This window comes from Anguilla anguilla, chromosome 16 (assembly GCF_013347855.1).
Source record: "Anguilla anguilla isolate fAngAng1 chromosome 16, fAngAng1.pri, whole genome shotgun sequence".
NCBI lineage: Eukaryota > Metazoa > Chordata > Actinopteri > Anguilliformes > Anguillidae > Anguilla > Anguilla anguilla.
The window spans coordinates 30,384,536-30,404,955 of record NC_049216.1 but is presented as its reverse complement, the minus strand read 5'-3'; the positions used below and the strand labels follow the sequence as shown (position 1 = coordinate 30,404,955).

Below are 20,420 nucleotides of genomic sequence, written 5' to 3'. Positions count from 1 at the left end.
GAGGGGGGTTGTCGGGGTGAGTGGGTTTTGGGGGCAAGGCTATCAGTCGTTGCCATGGCTACAGGATTGTGACAGGCAGGTTGTGGGAGGGGGGCTATCAGTTGGTGCCATGGCTACAGGACTGGGGAGGGCGGGTTGTCGAGGCAAGTGGGTTTTGGGGGCGGGGCTATCAGTTTTGAGGGCGAGCGGGTTGTGGGGGCAGGCGGGTTCTGTGGCCGGGCGGTTAGTGACGCCTGTGGGAACAGGCCTGTGGAGGGCGGGTTGTGGGGGTGAGCGGGTTCTGGGGGCAGGTTTTGGGGGCGGGTTCTGCAGCCAGGCAGTTAATGGCGCCCGTGGGAACAGGCCTGCCCAATGCTGCGGCAGTAGCAGATGGCGTTGAAGAAGCGGCAGTAGCAGGTGTCGCAGGCGTCGCAGCAGGGGAGCTGGTGGCCCAGGCAGGACTCGCCGTGGCGGAAACAGCGACGGGGGGAGCGCACCGACCGGCTCTGCAGGGGCAGCAACTCAGACACGTCCTGCACATACAGCATGAGAGAGAGTGACTAAAAACACCACACGCTAAAAGCATGCTTGTCTGTCTGCTACACTAGCCCACTCAACTGATACAGCATGAGAGGGAGAGACTAAAACACAAAACACTAAAAGCACTGCCTGTCTGCTACACTGGTCCACTCAACTGATACAGCACGAGAGGGAGAGACTAAAACACAAAACACTAAGAGCACTGCCTGTCTGCTACACTGGCCTATTCAACTGATACAGCACGAGAGGGAGAGACTAAAACACTAAACACTAAGAGCACTGCCTGTCTACACTGGCCCATTCAACTGATACAGCACGAGAGGGAGAGACTAAAACACTAAACACTGAAAGCACCATCTGTCTGTCTGCTACACTGGCCCACTCAACTGATACAGCATGAGAGGGAGAGACTAAAACACTAAACACTGAAAGCACCATCTGTCTGTCTGCTACACTGGCCCATTCAACTGATACAGCATGAGAGGGAGAGACTAAAACACAAAACACTAAGAGCACTGCCTGTCTGCTACACTGGCCTATTCAACTGATACAGCACGAGAGGGAGAGACTAAAACACTAAACACTAAGAGCACTGCCTGCCTGTTTATACTGGCCCATTCAACTGATACAGCACGAGAGGGAGAGACTAAAACACTAAACACTAAGAGCACTGCCTGCCTGTTTATACTGGCCCATTCAACTGATACAACATGAGAGGGAGAGACTAAGACACTAAACACTCAGAGCACTGCCTGTCTGCTGCACTGGCCCACTCAACTGATAAAGCAAAGATTTAGGGGAAACAAAAGAGCTAGAATTACTTTCCCAAGGAAATTTGCAATTAAATCAACAAATAATATAATTAAATTGTCAACTATTAAAGTACTTGGAGTATATATTATATTTTGTTTTGGTTTTTAAACATATTGTATTGACGGATCAGTAGATTTCCTTTTGTCCTCCACAGACATTGGCTTTAGAACCTGAAGTCAGAACAGTGTTCCCTTGCCTCCGATTACATTAAGCAGTTTATAGTTTCGGATTTTTCAATATTTAAGAAAGAGCTGTAATGCACAGCATACCTCCGCTTCGTTGTACAGTCCAGTGTCCTCCACCAGCAGCTCCTCAGACTCAATGACGAAGCGCTCAGGGCCAAGTCTGTGATACGGCCCTCCCCCTGATGAAAGAGGACACTACATGTTCACACAAACAATAGTGTTAAACAGAGAGCTTAATTTTACCGCTAGGGTAATTATAAACCGTGGATGAGTTTTTTTTGTCAGTCTCGTTCACAAGACTGACCTCAGAAAAACTTTAACGGCTCGAAATCGGTTGAAGACGAAATTTTTAACTGATCGGTATAGCTTAATAGCGTATTCGTCCATGCCAAGTTCGAATATTGATCTTCCTCCCAAAGTACTGCAACTGACCTTTTAATGAATTTAACTTGATTACACTATTTAGCTGTAAATTGATTAACCTACTGTACATATAGTGCAATATGGCAAAAGTACTTAGTTACCAAACATTTGGGGCAAAGGTCTCAATGATTCATAATTTGCTGTTCAGTCCATTACTTCACAAGCTAAAGCATTTAATGAATTTAAATTAATGCTCTGTGCCTTATAACCAATACAGGTTTTTTTTTACCACTGTCAATAGGCCCCTTTACAACAGAAATGAACAGAGCCTATTATTATTATTATTATTATTATTTAGGGTTACTGACCTATGCTGGACAGGAACGGTGACTCTTTCCCTGACATTAGCAGGCTGGATGGAGTCTCCTGGGGACGGCCACTCCCATGCACAGCCCCCGCCAAAGCCTGGGTTCCACACAGGACCCACCAGCCGAGCACCAGCGAGCTCCACATACTGATGTGGATCTGATCTGCCTGACAAGGATTTCTGGGACGGGTGCTGGCACTGCTGGTGGGGGAAAAAAAAAGAAGAAAAAAAAAAAAAAAAAACAAGAAATAATCATACCTGGCTAAAGTCTCAGTTCCTTTCATTTCTTTTAGGTTTAGGTTATTTTTTCAAGGTGTCATGCACCAAAAGGTGCCCAGCCCACATGGACTTACAAGACACTACAAACAAGAGCAATAACATAGCATAATGAGAGCAAAAGAACAAGTGTAATACAATTCCATTCATGTCAATCAATGTCAGCCCAAATACTGACACTAATGTACTTTGTTTACATTACATTCACAAACTTATATTCACATTGGACACCAACTCACAAAAGTAATATTTACACTGAAGCCATCTAATTGTGTTTCGAATACAAAACTGAAGTATAAATTATTGTGTCAAAAATATGTGCATAAAATATAATTGTAGAGCATTGTCATTAAGAATCCTGTTTTGGGTGAGATTTAATGAGTTTATTCTGAAATCAAATTTTTCATAACAAGTTTTTAATGATTTCTTCTACACATTTGTACTAGGCAGCCAAAAATATTTGCACATTAGTTCAACATCAGACAAAAAAATAATAAGATGGAATGATGAAGACAGAGACAACAGCTTCTAAAATAAAAATGAAAAACTGATGTTTCAAAGGCTTGTTTCAGCAGTAGTTCCTTAGGTTTGAACCACAATATAAAAGAACCACTTAACACACAGCAAGCACATTTTTGAACAACTTCAGCTCTACGTTTATGGAAATATAAGGCACACGAAAAAATACTTTTGTTTTTTAAAAACACTATTCTATACAGTCAATGAAAGGAGTGCCGCGGATGGAAATTTGGGACAGATGGAATCCCAGACTTACCTGTGAATCTTGTTCAGGTGCCTCTTCCATAGGGGGTGTTGGCTGCCTTTTTAAGGCTTCACTGAAGAGGAAGGCAACGGACACGCGGTCCGAATGAGTGGGAGGGATTTGTGCTCATGACGTCTCTTCATTCACAAGAATGGGTGGCTTTTTCATACCTATTCAGAAAAAAGCCAACCACAGTTCACAAGAAATCTTATGCCTATGAATATTACATATTACTGTTTTCAGGAAACTTTTGTTGTTATCCATTTCCATAATTAGTTAATATCGCATTCTTTCAGCTTTAGCCTGCGCATATTTATTTTATTTTTTAACTTTCCGAGTGATTTTTATCAAACAGATGAATGTGAAATACTGTGGCAATGGAATTAAGTTTTTTTCTTTTTTTTCCCCCCCACTCAGGTCTTGCTGTGTATTTTTAAATTATGGGTATTATTGAGTAAAAAAACTTTGCGAGATGTTTAATAGGCAATGTTCTCAGAGATGTGTTTCCATGTGCCTCATTCTGTTGCTGAATTAATTAAATGTTTTTGTTGGATGGCCAATGTGGAGTCGTGTGCGATTGCAGATGCCTGGTCAGAAACCGGCGGAGCACATCGCTGAGAGGCCTCCGTGACCTCTTCTCTCCGACTCGTCCATTTAAGGAACATCAGCAATTTATGCCCTTTCATTCCTAATGAACACGCTTACGTAGAATAAACAGTCGACCGCGGCAAGCTTGTTAAAATTGATTGCTTACTATTCAACCATCCGCTCGACAAATACAGGAAATAAACAAAATTGATCTTATGGTCCTTTTCCAGCCTTTACTAAGGTCAATACAAAGGGCTTATTTCCACACATAACAAACTCCCCATGGTGGCAGTTCACACTTAGCTGAATAACTATGTGCATGAAAGGCGATTGCTAAACACAATGTATTACTGTGAGTAATTAATTTAGTCTAATATTTAATATTAATTTATTTTGCATCTTCATTCTCACTCTAGCTGGACCACGTAGACCAAGGAAGACCTCTACATTTGATGATGAAAGAAATCTCACCATAATGTAGAGAAACACCCAACCACCCTGTCCTACAGATCAGAAACCCGCTCTGGAAAAAGGCCTCCTGGACAGATGAGACTAAGAATCCCTTGTATCAGAGTGATGGCAAGAGCAAAGTGTGGAGGCCAAATGGAACATTCCGTGATGGTCGCCACAGGTACTGGCTCACTCACATTGTATCTGCCTCAAAACTCATTGGATGGCTCTAAATCCTACAGCAAGATAATGATCCCAAAAGTACTGCTAAAGTTCTTCAAAACCAAAAAACAATTGAAAATTTTTGACTGGCCGGGCAAGTCATTCACTCAATCTGAATCTCACTGAACAAGCATTCCTTATGCTGAAAAGAAAACCTAAGGCAACTAAGACCCGAACCAAGCAGAAGCTATAGATGGCTGCAGTACAGGCCTGGCAGAGCATCACCAGAGAAGATACTCAGCACTCGGAGATGTCTGTGGATCCCAGACTTCAAGCAGTCATTGCATGAAACGGATATACAACAAAATACAAAACATGATTACTTTAATTAATATAACATTAATATGCCCAAAACATAATGGTGTCCTGAATTGAGGGGGCATGTATAAAAAGTTCACTAATTCACCAGCAAAGAAAAATATTTTCTAATAATCAACAGGGAACAAAACATGAAAAACACTCTCTGGACTACAGAATATTTTTGACAATTAAGCAATATTAAATTTGTTGTTCATGGTAGGTAATGGAAGTTTTTTTTTTTAAAGGGGTCCATTAGTGAACCATATTACCGGGAATAAAGATAATATTGATGTACATTGCTAATAGAGTAGGAGAATCAATCTAACTGGATACGTTGTACTTACTGGTTTATTTTTAATCTGACTCAACAGAATATTACCTTTATGGATGTGACTAATATTACACGCATGAATTCTGTTTTTTCCTAACATTTTCATGTTAGCTTTTCTCTGAAAACTTAAGTAACAGCTTTAACTGGGATTTCCAGAAAGTGCATATGGGAACCATAGGAACGAAATGTTATTCATCCATATAGGGTAAAGTTGGAACATATACCATGGTCAAATGCTTATGTCTCTCCAGTCCAATGTCTGTCCGCTCTCAAAATAAATGTGTCAAAAACAACATATAACGTTGTTTTGTTTTGTTAAGGACAACTCATCAAGTGTTACTTTCAAAAAGTTTCACTTTGTAGCACATAAATTGTACATTTGTAACACAAACGTAGTAACACAAGTGGGTTGGATATTAGCACATTCTTTTTAAAACTGTAATAAAAACATGGAAAGCAAAAAGTTGGTAAAAAAAGTTTTAAATACTTTTCAGCCATAATTTATAGCACGATACTATAAAACGTGTTCTTAATCTTACCCAATGCAAATAAATAATATAAAAAATACAACAACAACAAAAAAAATCGCATATACCAGCTACAAACACATCTGTATTTAATGCGTCGCATGATCACCGATCACTTTGGGCAAAAGTCAGTTCTGAGTGTTGTTTTTTTTTTTTTTGTTTGGTTTTTTTTTTACTAGTTAAGGTAGGATGTTGGCGATCGGCATTAAGTTGAGACTTACTGTAATGTTGCATACGAAGAAGGACTGCATCCGATCTAAAAGTTACCATGAGTTTTTCTGGTGTTTAGACCCGATCTGTGTCAGATGTGTGTAAAAAAAATCAGGTCACATCAGAGAGGTAGCCTAGTGTAAATGGGGCCTAAGTTGCTCTGGATAATTGCATCTACTAAGTGATTGCAATGTAATGGGACTGAATTAAGCCAATTGCACATCTGCTGGTATTCAAAATGAACGTGGGTTAAAAGCAGCTGTGAGCTCATTTTGTAAGAAGCAGCCTATGCCTGAATTGCATTATCGGAAATTTATTTTGTGTTCATAAATGAAAACCACAAAAATACTCCACTTGTTCTCAAATTTCATTTTTAAATTGCTCTGCTATCGAGCCAAATATGTGTATGCTTTCATTCCGGTCAACCAAACTGGAAATATGGATCTCCACGACGGAAAAGGGTGATACCAAAAAATATTGCGGGTAAATTACAGTACTTGGGGCTTTAAAGTCTAACAGCGAGAGAACGTTGACGTCATGGGGAGTTACATCCAAAAACATGTGATTCATGCTGCCGTCACGTGCTTTCACTTCCGGCTACACACTACAGCTGGGATTTGTCACCGGTGTCGAACCCTCTGCATAAATATTCCTTTTAATTTTACTGAACGACAGTTTTAACCGCCACTCAGGCGATTTGAGATCTCGCCATGCCCATATTCCCGGAGCTGTATTTTAATGTGGATAATGGTTATTTGGAAGGTCTTGTAAGAGGTTTCAAAGCAGGCATCTTGTCGCAGGGCGACTATCTCAATCTAGTGCAATGTGAAACGCTGGACGGTGAGTAACAGAACGATGCAAGTCAGCTAGACTGAGCGACCTCAGCAATGAGGTCGTAATGCAGCAATATGTTTTTATTTCATATCAAGCTTGTTGCCATCTAGCTAGCTAGCTAGTACAAATTGTTTTTGTTTCTGGTAGCAGGAGCCTGATGGGTGTATTACATGCGTTCTACTGTGTCGAGGGGATGCAGGTGCCTGTAACTAATATGCCATGAAAATGTTCATCACAACGTCATCTGCTTGCTACGAGAATAACTGAAATCGTTGGCGTGCTTATTTAATCTTAATCAGTTTTTGTTTTCCAGAATATTTGCAATCGACGTGAACGTGACCAATACGTAGCTAAAGTTAGCTACAGTATAGTACCTGGCCATGTTCGCAATCTGCATTAGAAAGGAAAGTAGTTCAGGAAACAATGAGTATGTACGTCACTGACATGTACTAAGCTTTGAAATTATTCAGTTTGTTGCCCAATGCATACTGATAGAACTGTATTCAGATAGGCCTAAGTCTGAGAGTCAGTGAGGTTAATATTTCAGTGATCATTGCTACCTAGAGAAGACTCAAATAACATAATCAAAGATAATCAAAACACTCTTAACATTAAGTTAATACAAAACATGAATGGTACACAAAACATTTTGACTGCAGTCTAGTTGTGGCAAAAGATTACTTTAACTTAGACTGACTCAGTGTAATATGTCGTGGTTCTAAAGTTTAGCAGCTGAATATTTAAAGGGACTAGCATCAGTGGATTGTGTTCAGATTAATATTTTAAATACCAAGGAACACATTATTTAAGATTCTATGTTATTTCATTTAGTTGACACCACTTAGAATTCAGCATATGAGCTTGGGGCTTATCGGGTGGGGGGGGGGGGGAGGGGTGGCATTCACCATAGAATATTGACGCTGGTAAGAGAGAAAAGCAGCCATTTTATTTCACTGTACTGTTTCTGCATTATTTTCATGTTCAACAGACCTGAAGCTTCACCTGCAGAGTACAGACTATGGGAGCTTTTTGGCCAATGAGGCCTCACCCCTTATGGTCTCTGTCATTGACGACAAGCTGAAGGAGAAGATGGTTGTGGAGTTTCGTCACATGCGGAACCAGTCCTATGAACCGCTTGCTAGTTTCATGGACTTCATCACGTACGACGATTACTTATTAACCTGTACTTGTCTATTGGTATTTAGTGAAAAAGAGAGGAATGAATCTGAAATACAATCCATTTAAGTTAGTTTGTCAAAGGATATTGTGCCTTTAAAATATTCTGTCTTTCCATGTGAAATAATTATGTATATGCCTGCCATAAAATGTGTAGTGTTGTGATTATCTTATGTATCACTGGCTGCTCCCACTGTGTGAAGTTCACCACACTGGACATATGCAAAGTCAGTGATAATACCCAGTCTTCAGTGTAGTCCTTTGCTTTTTTTTTTTTTTTTGTTGATGGCATAAAATCATTTTCTCTAACCTAAAGTCCTTTTTTTCCCCATTCAGATACAGCTACATGATTGACAATGTCATTCTCCTGATCACGGGCACCCTACATCAGCGTGCCATATCTGAGCTGGTGCCCAAGTGCCACCCCCTGGGAAGTTTCGAGCAGATGGAGGCCGTCAACATCGCCCAGACCCCAGCAGAGCTGTACAATGCCATTCTGGTCGACACCCCCCTCGGTAATGGGTACATCTGACGTGCAAAATTGTAATCTGTGATGGGGGGGGGGGGGAAACCATGCTCGTAATTTATATTACATTGACAGTACATCTTTAATATATTTTTGGTAACTTATGACCGTTTCACTTTTTTTGTTGTTGTTTAGATTTCCTGTGTTTTGTATAGCACATCGGTTTGTAGTTAACTGTCGCAGTACTGTACACAAAACATTTTAATGCATGTGTAGAAAAAGGAGACTAATTGGAACAGTGGAGTTGGTATGTGGGGTGTGTATAGGGAGAAATCCATTTGCATTTTATTTTACCATTTAACATAGTATTATGCATTTAAAAATATTTTTCATTGTGAATCCTCCGTGCTACATAAGGGAAATATTCAATTAGATTTTCGTGAATCATTTATCTTCAGGATGCCTGACAGTGGAACGAACTAGCAATTTCATTTAAAATTTAATATTTTGACATTGTTCTCAAAGAAAGTAAGTAGTATGCATTGTAGATCTTTGAAACAGCTCCATGAATAAAATGTATGGTTAATCTTCCTTTACAGCCGCATTCTTTCAGGACTGCATATCAGAGCAGGACTTGGATGAAATGAACATTGAGATTATAAGGAACACGCTTTACAAGGTGAGAAATTCAGTGAATTTAAAGCAGGCCCCAATAGTGAGCTCCACTGCGTAATTTGAAAATGTCTTTACAGGAATTTTATGTATTAATTTTACGCATGAAATGCTGTCATTTTAAGCATTAAAATGACAAAAGTACATTCTAATGATCATTTTTATGCACCAGGCTTATCTGGAAGCTTTCTACAAGTTCTGCTCATCCTTGGGTGGAACCACAGCCGATATGATGTGCCCTATTCTTGAAGTGAGTACTTCTTTTTTTCCCTCCAGAAGAAATTAATCTGGCTGTATAAACGTACTGTGTGTGTTTCAGTGAGAAAAGCAGGACGTTGCTTTATTAAGTGCACCGCGTTACTGAGGTAGAGCCGCAGTTTTAAAACCGACGGTGCCCTGATTCTGCACTTCCTGATTGGCCAGTTTGAGGCTGACAGGAGAGCCTTCATCATCACCATCAACTCCTTTGGAACGGAGCTGTCCAAGGAGGACCGGGCCAAGCTGTTCCCCCACTGCGGCAAGCTGTACCCCGAGGGCCTGGCCCAGCTGTCCCGGGCGGATGACTACGAGCAGGTCAAAGCTGTGGCCGACTACTACCCCGTGAGTGTCGCTGCTCTGGCCTGCGCTTGGGTTTACCTGGGCTCGGGAATCCCTCAGAAGTTCACTAAATGATATTGTATGCAGGTGTGGCAATGAATTGATATTTTTCCTGGGGTCTCTGTACAAAAAAAAAAACATTTTACAGTATAATTTTACAGTATAGTAATTGTGTTTCATCCTATTCTGCCAGAATCAAAACATTTTTGATAAAGATTATCCATAGAAGAAAGAAAAGCCAACAAATCCGTGGATTACATTTTTTTTTTCCTTTTTGAAAATACACTGGGGGATAATTTATAATGCATGTTTGGATTTACTAATTTTCCATTGGGTTTTAGGAATATAAACTCCTATTTGAGGGTGCTGGCAGCAATCCAGGAGATAAAACACTTGAAGACCGATTCTTTGAACACGAGGTGAGCCGTCGACTTTATCTAGGCCTCGCTTTGGAAGCTGAATTCATTGCTGTCGTCTTGCACCATTACCAGTCCAAGCAAACATTTTAAAATAATCCCATATGTAAGCAGTCTATAAAACAGTGGCAGTCAAGTGGCAATTCTCCAGTTTTAAGTAGGTTATAACAACTCTGCATAGTAGAGGTACAGTTTTTTTTAATCCAGAGGACATAACTTCTACATAGGGAAGAATAGATGCATTCAGTCTGGCTGCACTTGAGTAAAGATTTTCTCCAAGGGTATTAAAAATATTTTCTTACCACTGTCTGTAGATATAACAATGGGCAAAGTTAATCCGTGTTTTAAGTGAGAGCCGTTAATGCTCACTAGACTGTAATATTTTCGGGGGTTGGAGAATACTGAAAATTATTAAGGAAAAAAAATCGGATACTCTGGGCCACTTTGAGAATGAGCGAATTCCTCTTCCACCTCTGCAGGTGAAGCTCAACAAGCTGGCTTTCCTGAACCAGTTTCACTTCAGCGTGTTCTACGCCTACGTCAAGCTGAAGGAGCAGGAGGGCCGGAACATCGTGTGGATCGCGGAGTGCATCGCCCAAAGACACCGCGCCAAGATCGACAACTACATCCCCATCTTCTGAGCTTCTGAAGAGAGCTTTACAAGAGAGAATTCTTTGTCTTTGGTTGTAATCGGGGGTTGGGGGGTAGTTGTCTAATGTCCTGTCATGTACGAGTGTCTGCTAAGATTGTTACCCCAGCTGAACCTTGCCTGTAGGTGTGTAAATCTCACAAGCTTGACATGTCATTGGTTTGTGACCAACAGTTCTAGAAAATCTAAATCCAAAAAGATGGTCTGCGTGTGTCTCGTGCTGTGTCATCACGAAGCATAGCCGAATCAGTTTGTCTCAACTCACACAGTCATGCCTGTTCCACTAATGAAACTGTAGACATCTCGCTCACTTAAAACTTTTCACAGCACACTGACGGTATGCTGCAGTTAGCCTAATTGGACTTTCAGTTCACAGTTATCTGTCTAATAAATATTCTTGTAGCTTTGAATGCTTGGAAGACTTTCAACAAAATTAAGCTGGGTCTCCATTTTGGGTGGTTAGTTTTTAATAAGTTACAAAGGCATTGCAAGCTTTGTCCATTTCTGTTGAAAAACTGCAACACATTCCATATTTCATCAGGACATTAAGTCCAAGCTATGACTTATTATAGTGTTATGTACGGCAGGGTCAGCATGTTGTGTGTTAATTGAAGCCAGAAGGAACTGGTAAATGTTGCACTTTTAAATGTCTAGAAACTACTGCAAATTCAAAAAGCGCCATGCTGATTTTCATTTCCACAAAAGGACTTCATTGTATTTCTGTTTTTTACTATTTTCTCATAAAACCATGTTTCACAAGTTTTTTGACAGGGCAGCAGTTTTTGAGGTTCAGGGAGTGCAAATGTTTAACACTTGCCCTGAACAGAAGTGTAGATCAGTTAACTTGCTGTAATAGCAGAAACCTGTATTATGTTGATCTGTGGAATCATCTCTCGATTCATAATGGTATAATGTGCTTCCCCATTGTGGACTTGCCTGGAGAATTGGTAACAGAAAGATAATTTTTGAAGTTTACGTATAGCATATTTATTATCTGGAAAATTTCAAATATATATATATATAAAGTTAAATGATATTCTTTTCCAGGCCTTTGCTTGTGGTGTATATATTCACATACTAAATTGAGATGTGATGTAACTTTATTTTGATTTATTGTGAAATTAATCTCCTAAATGTAATAAAAATAATTTATTATTCTACAGTAAGCAAACTTTATTTTCCTTGTGCAACCTTCCACTTCCTGCAGAGACCCTTCCTGCAGTGATTTTTATTTATTTATTTTTAAACCAGACAGTTTTACATTAATCCATTATTATTATATTATTAATCTATTTTACATTTTGTGATCCATTACAGACTCCTGCAGACCATATATTTAGTTCAGTACTTCAATAATGCAAAAGATTGAAAATGATGAAGTCACAATTGTGGCCCACTCGTACGCAGTCAAGAAGCCTGTATTCTGGCATATTGTGTACCATTCTCTCAGGGCCCATATGGTTTGGTCATTTCTGACTGTGTCTACACTCTTCAAGTCTCGCCATAGGGCAATAAGAAATTCAGTACTGACAGCCGAGTGCTGAACTCTTACAATTTGAAACGTATACTTTTCTGTTGCATTACCAGCATATGGCTTCACAGGAGCTACTAGTTGAGAAAATGAAGATTCAAGTTGGTTACCGTCATCAATGCATTCTTATCAATACATTTTGTCATAATCAATTTGATCAGTGGGAGCTTTAGCCCAGGACAAATTATGAACGACTCACTTCCACAGACGTATTTGCTTCTAATATTTGCATCTAGCTGACACCCAGGCTAAGTGAACTGTTAAGCTTAACAGTATTAGTACCCTACGTATTTTCTAGATCTTCCTCTATTGTCTAATGAAATAGAGCTGTGTTCTGTGCATGAAGGTAATGTGTTTGTGTTACTTTTTACACCAGGGGAAGAGACAGCCTCCCACATATCGAGTCTTGTGACAAACTGGCTGTCCATAGTTGTGCATGCATAAACTATGCCCCTAGATGGCAGTGTTTGAGTTGCTATTTTCCAATCTGGGGTTGAAACCTCATTATTTTCCACTATGAACTGGAATACTAAACGAGTGGTTAAATGTCACCCCAACAAAATGTTCCATGCAAGTATTTTACAAACATAAATTTAAAATGATGAAATTGACTACGCTATTTTCAGCCCATCGTGATCCAAAGTCTGAATGCATACTAAGGGTTACCTAAGTCGAAGGAACAGTATAGAAACCAGCCTGTCTGTCTGACACATGCTGAAGAAGTTGCTTTTGGAACTGAAACAAACTTAATGATGCTGTTCATTAAACAGAATAATGAAAGGTTCAGAGGACAGACCTCATACCAACACTGGGGCTGTCAACCGCTCCACCCCCACTTGCAATTTCACTTCAAAAACTTTCAGGCCGAGGCATTTTTGGCAAGACTGGTAAGCAGTGATGACTCTGTGCTGCAGGTAGGAGGGAACTACTTATCTTGCCAACTGGCACAAGGCTACACATCTGTCAAACCAGTGAATTGCACCCCATAAAAACAACCATTGTATAAACAGCCGGGCTCATTCTTTTCTCTGATGTGTCAGATTTCAGCGCCCTCCTTGATGGTTGGGAGATAACCAAGCCATTTAAGGACTGCATAGCTTAAAACCAGTGCAGCAACAGTGGAATAAAACGATAGACTGACACCTACCCCTCTTTTTAGATTAGTTACATAAAGTGCACTGTGTTCCATCCAACATGTGCAGTGTGTTGGTGGAACGGACTTTGGCAGAATTAAGCTGAGGTCAGACTGCTTACTGTAGAACATGGAAAATTAGACATTTTATTCATTCTGATGCAAAATTATGATTTTCAGGCATTGCATATATCTCACCCCGCAAGTTTTATCATCTGAGAAGCTTCTAAATAACACTCACTGTTTGTTTGTTTCTTTGGTTTGGAAGAGGGACAGTATGAATTCACCATGCTCCAGCCATGTGGGTAACCTCTGGAGAAATAAAGAGCCGTTATGAAGACTGTAGTTGACAAAGAAGTTTTTCAGCAAATGCTGAAACGTTGCCTAATTGATGGAAAGTCTGGAAAAGGGTATAGAGTGAAATGGAAGGAGGGAAAAATTCAATTTAGTCTTCAGCTTGCAGAAGCTTTCGGCCAGTGACATTCACACGGTAAGCGAACGCCAAAAGAGCGAGAGACGGTTACAATCATATGTCCTACCACCAAGGTGCTGGTCTCAAGTCCTACCAGATAAAGACAGAGAAGGTTTAAAAGAGTAGAAAGAAGGTGCAGAAGTGGCATGGCAGCTGTGAATTTTTCCTGGTTGAAGACCTGGCCGGCTGCAGCATATTAGGCCAGCTGCTGTGGTCTGACGGCACAGCCTGGTAGGCAAGATGCCAGCGCGTAACAGTAAGCAAGATGTCAGGACATCACGCAAGGTGTTACAGTAGTCCGGCCTAGATGACAAGTAGCTGTGAGATGTCTTGAGTGAGGAATTCAGCTGATTCTCCTAATGTTGAGAAGGGAGACTCTGGAGGGCTGGGGGGTTGCCAGAATGTATTCAGAGAACCTCTGGTCATCTAGGATTCAAGAGGAGAAAGGGACAAGGCAATGAGTCCTTAAAGACACTGGTGAAGAGGTGATGGTGGGAGGAGACCAATCCCCTTGAAGTCACCTGGTAGAATTAGTCGCCAAGGTACAAATCAATCCATGTAAGGGAAGCACCTGAGAAACACAACTCCACAAGGTATGAAGATCCAGATCAGGGAAGACCAAGGAAAACGAGGACAGAGCTGAGTGGCTTAGCTCTTGCTGAGTCAATATCCCGTGTGCAAGCAAAGCAGTCACAATGGAGAGGCCAGAATGATTGGTTGGAGTAAAGGAGGTCATTCTGCAGGAGATGGACGGTCAATTGCAGACTGCACGTTCAAGGGTTTTAGACAAAAATGAAAGACAGTGAGACAGATCTGTAAATTATCTGCATCTATTGGGTTCAGAGTGTTTGTCAGGCGAGAAGAAACCCAAGGCCTCTCAAGATCAGTTGAGAAGAGCAGTCGACCAAAGGATGGGAATAATGGTTTCATGAGAACAGGTAGGCCTAATAGGGATGTTAGGAATTACAGTACAGTGGGGCAGGGAGGAGGATGGGAGGATTAGCATGTAGGAAGACAGGCATGGGACGGTTCGAGGAGAGGGGAGAAGGACACAATATCATCTGTGGTAAGAGTGGAGGGGGGGAAGAGAGAGGGGAGCAGAGAGAGAGGCGGATGTGGAGAACAGTTGGTGTGGGGCTCAGCAAAGGCTCATCCCAACGTGGGCAGTCGAAGCTAATAGAGTGGAGCGGTTGCGCGCAGGTGTTGTCATGGCCACCAGATGTATCCTTCTACACTGCAGAGGGAGTAACCTCATATGACCTCCATACAAAACATTCGGGGAAAAAAACATTTTTTATAACACCACAAAAATATTATACATCTCATCCAAAATGCAACCCTTGGAATGTGCGTGTAACTACATACGCACGAACGCACATTGTTTCATACTACTAAACTATACAATTTTAATGAAATTGCTCAGAGACATTTTTCATGTGTCACAATCACTCACTAAAATAAAAATCAGCAAAAAGAAATCTTCAATAACACAATTTTTTTTAAGATCATCCCCATCAAGAGGAACTATATGATGCCTACCCCCCCCCCCCCCCCCGCCACGGATTTTGAGAAGAAACAAGCGAGAGGTTTTCAACTTCACAATTCGTAAAATTGTTGCAACCAAATAAAAAAATAAACATACCACCTTCCACCGTTCTCAGTAATTTGTAAAACTGAAAACACTGCATCAGTGGTAAACCTACCTGGTAGAAGACACAACTGCATCTCCCCCACGCACAACGGGACAAATGGTTTTGGAGGCAAAAAATAATTCCAAGGCAACAGTTGGAGATCTACAACACGGCATCCAAATTCACCATCTTACACCACCTGGAGGCCAACAGGCCTTTTGAAAGGGTTGCCAGATTTTTTAAAAAGCAACTAATGGGGACAAAGAACACTGATAAGCATCTGGATTTTGCCGAAAGGTATAGGAACTTCGATTGGAACCGGGTGTTACCGTCAGACGAGACCAAAATTGCATTTTGGCCAGGTGCAGTGGGTGCGTGTTGGAAGCATAAGTGAAATATGGTGCTGGATCTCTGATGTTATGGGGTTTGTTTCACAAACAAACCTACTGATCCTGGGGCTCTTGTTAATGGAATCAATTAACTCCAGCAAGTACACAAGGATTTTAGCCAAAACATTCATTGCACAAGTGCTGCAGGGGGCACAAAGTACCGAAACACATTTTTTTTCTCTCTCTCTGAAAAATTGTATTAGTATAAAATAATATTATTGTGCCCACAGCTGAGCACACAAGTAATCCTAAATTTATTTTATGCAGCCTCTACTCAGTTTATCCGTTTTTAAAAGAAACAGCTCACTTACTTCCTGAATTCTGAGAAAAAGGTATTTACATTTTAAACATAAGACAGAGGGCAGACAGTGATTTAAAATTTTTATTTTATTTTTTTAAAATATGCTGGTTCATCCTTTTTATCACTGGATTACCAATCCCCATAATTAGTGGTAAAAAAAGATGCACAGCTGATTCAAAACTCCAGTGGTTTTTCCAAGCAGATTTTGGAAAACATTCCTCCAGTTTTCCATTCTTGTACCAGAGTTTACAGAAAAATAAAAACTTCTTATTAGCATAAAATGCTAATAAGAAGTTCCCAGAAGATTTAGGTTCCAATCACACAGGGCAGGTGTTTAAAAATTCTAGGGGTGGGGTTTCCCCTCACAGGTCCAATAAAAGCGTCAGCTGAGCTATTCGGATCACTAGACTGAAGAAAAAAAATCTAGAACACCCTCCAAGTTCTTACCTCTGCCTCATTAGGTTGGTGACATGTATCAAACACACACACACGGGCACACACACACACATACACAAATTACATCAAATGTGCTCAGTTCATACAATTCATGTGCACTCTCTCGCAGCGCAGGGGCCTGAGGCTGGACTGGACTCTACGTGCTCCTGAACATGCAAGGCATAAACTGTCCATAAAAAAGCTGAAGCCTATGATTTTACATAACTGCTATGGGCCCCGTGAGATCAGGGTGGTATTTACTAAGGAAGCTATTGAAGGCTGACCCTTCATCCTCATATCCCTTCTCCTTGACAACAGTTCCCTCTTGGTTACCAGAAAAAGAAGTTCTAAAATAGCTTGCTTGTGTGGGGTCTGAGAATACGCTCCTTAAAAAAAAAAGATAATTCTTTGTAGTTCGACAGAAGATGGCTTGAAAAACAGCACGTATAAATTCAGAACGCAAAGGTGATGAAGGCCAACAATCTGCTAAGTCAACACCCGCCCCACTGAATGCAATGCAGAGGTCAGAGTTCATGAAGGGTGAGCAGACCCTTCCAAATGCGGTGGCCAGCAGAGGTCTGCGGTCTTGCATAATCCCAGCCTTCAAAGAGGACCAAACTAGACCAGCCTGCACTCGAGTCCTCTCCGCCACACCCCACTGCTCCCCTTTTCAGTTTTTTTTTTTTTTCCCCCAACAGATGAACTTAATGGAACTGAATGTACATTTCATCAGGGAGCTTTGTGAATGTTTAACGTAATTACAAAATCGGGAAGTGCCGTTAACGAAGGTCCCACAAAAGTGCACTGTTTTGGGGGGCCATGTGTGACCCCCCGTGCCTGGCGTCCCCTCATTGCTCCTCTCCGCTGCCCCGTGGCTGGCCTCCCCGTCCCGCGGGTGCTGTGGAATCTGGCCCCCGGACAAGTCCGCTGACCTGCGAGGCGCATAACACCGAACTCCCTCTAGCTGTGCGGAACAGAAAGTGACACAACCGGCGAGGAGGGGAACACACCCTGCAGCCCAGCGAGTCTTTATTGTGCCACCCTGTAAATGGCCACAAAGAAAAAAGAAAAAGAAAACAAGACTTTTGAGCCAATGCGAAATAGGCTAAATGCAGTCGTGTTGATGCGAAGACACCGTTTCAATGTTGGGTCAACAAAAGGCAGCTCATTACATGCCAGATCATTCATAGATAGAGGCTTGTCTGCTCAATCACCACTGAATCCGGTTGCAATGTGGGAGGTGCACCTCCAATGAATAGGGGAGTGCAGATCTAAGAACTCTGCAAACAAAGAGCAGTATAATTTGTTCTGGCGTGTGGTTCAAGAGGGTATTTTTGTATGGTACTAGATACTTTGAATTATGTAACTGATGCTATGCTAATAAATAATAAAATAAATAAAAATCTTATGACGGTCATTTTGCCATTGAAATGAATTGCTAAAAAAGGGTTACGCTGGTATTTTCCATTCAGGTTTAAACTGGCTCTTTGAAAGACGTCGAACTCCATTTTGCAATTATCGCACGCATTATATGTCTTCACGCTTCTCACCATCTGGTTTTAATTAAATAATATAATATTCGTTATAAGATAGTGTTCAGCAAGCTCTGGCATGTTTCTGAAATGAGAAAAGTACAAATGATACACTTGACTAAGACACTAGGATACTTAGAATTACAACTTGGCTGTTCCTGGAAATGTGTCTTTGTGGTCTTGGATTCATCCCACTAAAGAGAAAATGACAGATGTTTAAGTAACCATTTTCCATCAACTAAAACACTTTCAAAGTTGATACGTCATCCGTTTGGAGTTGTTTATACCAGTGAGGTTGCCAAATATACAACTCTTAACTCATTTCATTCTCAGAGCTTGTGTGGATACCCATCTGGTTACCCACCGTTACAGGGCATATTAAGCTTTTGATTTCCGAGACAATGCAGACTGTTTGTGATGCACCTGTTTACGATCTACAACACATTCATGCAGTCATTCCAAAATTACAAGCAGCACACATACACTCACAGCCCGCTCATTCTTCTCATCCATGTAGGCCTACCCCCTACACTTTTTGCAGGTCTGCACAACACAAAACCATGCATGATACTGGATTTCCTTCTAAAGAATATTACAAACTACTGATTGACGATTCAGGCATTATGAAAATAATATGTTTGTAGACAAAAAGGACCACTCAGTTGCTTCAGTTACATTTTAGTCATAACCTAATTTTGTAACTAATTACAGCGCTCTTACTTGCACACATCTCTTGTAACAAGCAGTTTAACAGATTATAATTTACACAAACAATTGCATAAGGACAGAGCACTGTATCGATGGCTAAGAGGGGGAAATTAATTACATTTCGGTAGGCCTTACTTAGATTTACTTTTCCTTTGGATAACTAACGTCATGTAATGAAACCACGCCGTGCTACGTAAACAATATTACCTCAGATGTCTAAAACAAATTAAAATCAAATCTAAATAAATAAATAAATAACACTGCAGCGACTTGTGTACCTACTATCAACTTCCTGGCTTGCGTATCGGCTTCCTACCCGAGTAAATACACTCAAGACTTTGGATGTTGCATTCGTTCAAGTGGTATAGCCAGTAATAGTCATACAGCACTAAATATAGCTAGCTATTGATACTGAAGGTATGTCGCGCTTGCAAATTCTATAACTATTTAGCTAGCTAACACACAAAGCATTGTCGTTAAAGTTCCACTTACCGCTTCAATGTCGGCACGGTGAAACTGCGCAGGTGCCTCAAACAGATCGTGTCTCCCGCATCATCATTGCCCCCCTGAGGCCAAGCTAAACCGAACAGGGACATCATTTTAATCGATAGAGAGCTATGGGCCAAAATGAACGATCGTCCATTATGCTGACATTAGATTCCACGTGCGAAATTCAGCTGTTTAAAGCACACTTACAGTAGGTAGGCTATAAGACAAACTTGTTTCATAATGGCACAGATCAACCCTGATTTTTCAGTAAACGACGAAAAAGCTCATTGTGCAGGATGAAAAAAAAAAACCCAATAGATTACACGACTTTTTAACGTTATTGCGATGACATTTCCTCTGGTCATATTTTGTCAAATGAAATGCAAAATTAATTTGCCAATTAAAGCATTAATTGCAACTATCGTCAAAACAGGTCCTGGATGAAAATGTGCATATTTCCATTCGTGAAAAATCTGTTTGATATTGAGAAGATTTTGTGTTCGAGACTGATGAAAGACTATTCTCTATGTAACTTTTGTAAGTTACTACTCTCATATATTAATAGATCTGGATATGTTTGCGTGCACCGTGTGAGAAGAAACCAGTAGGCTAGGTGAGAGCTAAAAATGTATGAATTTCTGATGACCTATGTCGGGTAAGGGTGTAGCAGAATTCTGTGTAAATGTTGTGGAATAACGTGCTAATCCAGCTCTTAAATCTTTTTACACGGTAGGCTAGGATTTGATCCCTGGTATTTTACGTGTTTGTTTACTGTATATTCATTTTATTGGGGTAGAGGGGTACCTCTTTCCCTGCAAGTTATTTTTTCTTCTTTTTTGTGAAACCACTTGCTTTTGGCAGGGAGATAAACATAGTACTCTGCTGGCCAGGATTGTCCTCTATTCACTCTCCTTCTCAGAACTGGCTCTGTAGTCTGTAGAGCACACTCTGTTCTGAGCTCGAGAAACAATTCCACGGCAGAGCGCTTGGGTCTGAAACCTCGCTAAACAAGCATGTCACTGCTTTGCACTGACCCTCGGGTAACTGCAGTTGTTCGGGGGCCCCATTATGGGAGC

General features: G+C 40.9%; 2 protein-coding genes across 3 annotated transcripts; one reads left to right on the top strand and one right to left on the bottom strand.

The window, feature by feature from the left end:
* Positions 1–291: 291 nt before the first annotated feature.
* LOC118215837 (agouti-related protein-like) lies at positions 292–19,431 on the bottom strand. 2 transcript variants are annotated; one of them, XM_035396847.1, is made up of 5 exons: positions 19,348–19,431; positions 3,299–3,456; positions 2,249–2,448; positions 1,602–1,696; positions 292–512 (listed from the first exon to the last, which is right to left on the bottom strand). In XM_035396847.1, exons 3-5 carry the CDS (start codon positions 2,391–2,393, stop codon positions 321–323), a joined length of 432 nt encoding a protein of 143 aa, XP_035252738.1. In that variant the 5' UTR covers positions 2,394–2,448; positions 3,299–3,456; positions 19,348–19,431; the 3' UTR covers positions 292–320. The 2 variants fall into 2 exon arrangements, with proteins under 2 accessions (XP_035252738.1, XP_035252739.1); XM_035396848.1 differs by having other exon boundaries at positions 2,249–2,445.
* On the top strand, positions 6,484–11,886 carry LOC118215836 (V-type proton ATPase subunit d 1-like). The gene is made up of 8 exons (XM_035396846.1): positions 6,484–6,754; positions 7,737–7,908; positions 8,261–8,439; positions 8,990–9,069; positions 9,235–9,312; positions 9,486–9,662; positions 10,001–10,078; positions 10,555–11,886. The coding sequence occupies exons 1-8, from the start codon at positions 6,625–6,627 to the stop codon at positions 10,714–10,716; spliced, it is 1,056 nt and encodes a 351-aa protein (XP_035252737.1). The 5' UTR covers positions 6,484–6,624; the 3' UTR covers positions 10,717–11,886.
* Positions 19,432–20,420: the final 989 nt, after the last annotated feature.

Bases quoted from the DNA above. Each gene is read 5' to 3' on its own strand.
- LOC118215837 (XM_035396847.1), bottom strand. From the start codon at position 2,393: ATGTGGAGCTCGCTGGTGCTCGGCTGGTGGGTCCTGTGTGGAACCCAG. The intron at 1,697-2,248 runs GTCAGTAACCCT...CTCTTTCATCAG, and splicing joins ACCGTTCCTGTCCAGCATAG to GGGGAGGGCCGTATCACAGA. The intron at 513-1,601 runs GTATGCTGTGCA...CTGTATGTGCAG, and splicing joins GACTGTACAACGAAGCGGAG to GACGTGTCTGAGTTGCTGCC.
- LOC118215836 (XM_035396846.1), top strand. From the start codon at position 6,625: ATGCCCATATTCCCGGAGCTGTATTTTAATGTGGATAATGGTTATTTG. The intron at 6,755-7,736 runs GTGAGTAACAGA...CATGTTCAACAG, and splicing joins GCAATGTGAAACGCTGGACG to ACCTGAAGCTTCACCTGCAG. The intron at 9,070-9,234 runs GTGAGAAATTCA...TTTATGCACCAG, and splicing joins TAAGGAACACGCTTTACAAG to GCTTATCTGGAAGCTTTCTA.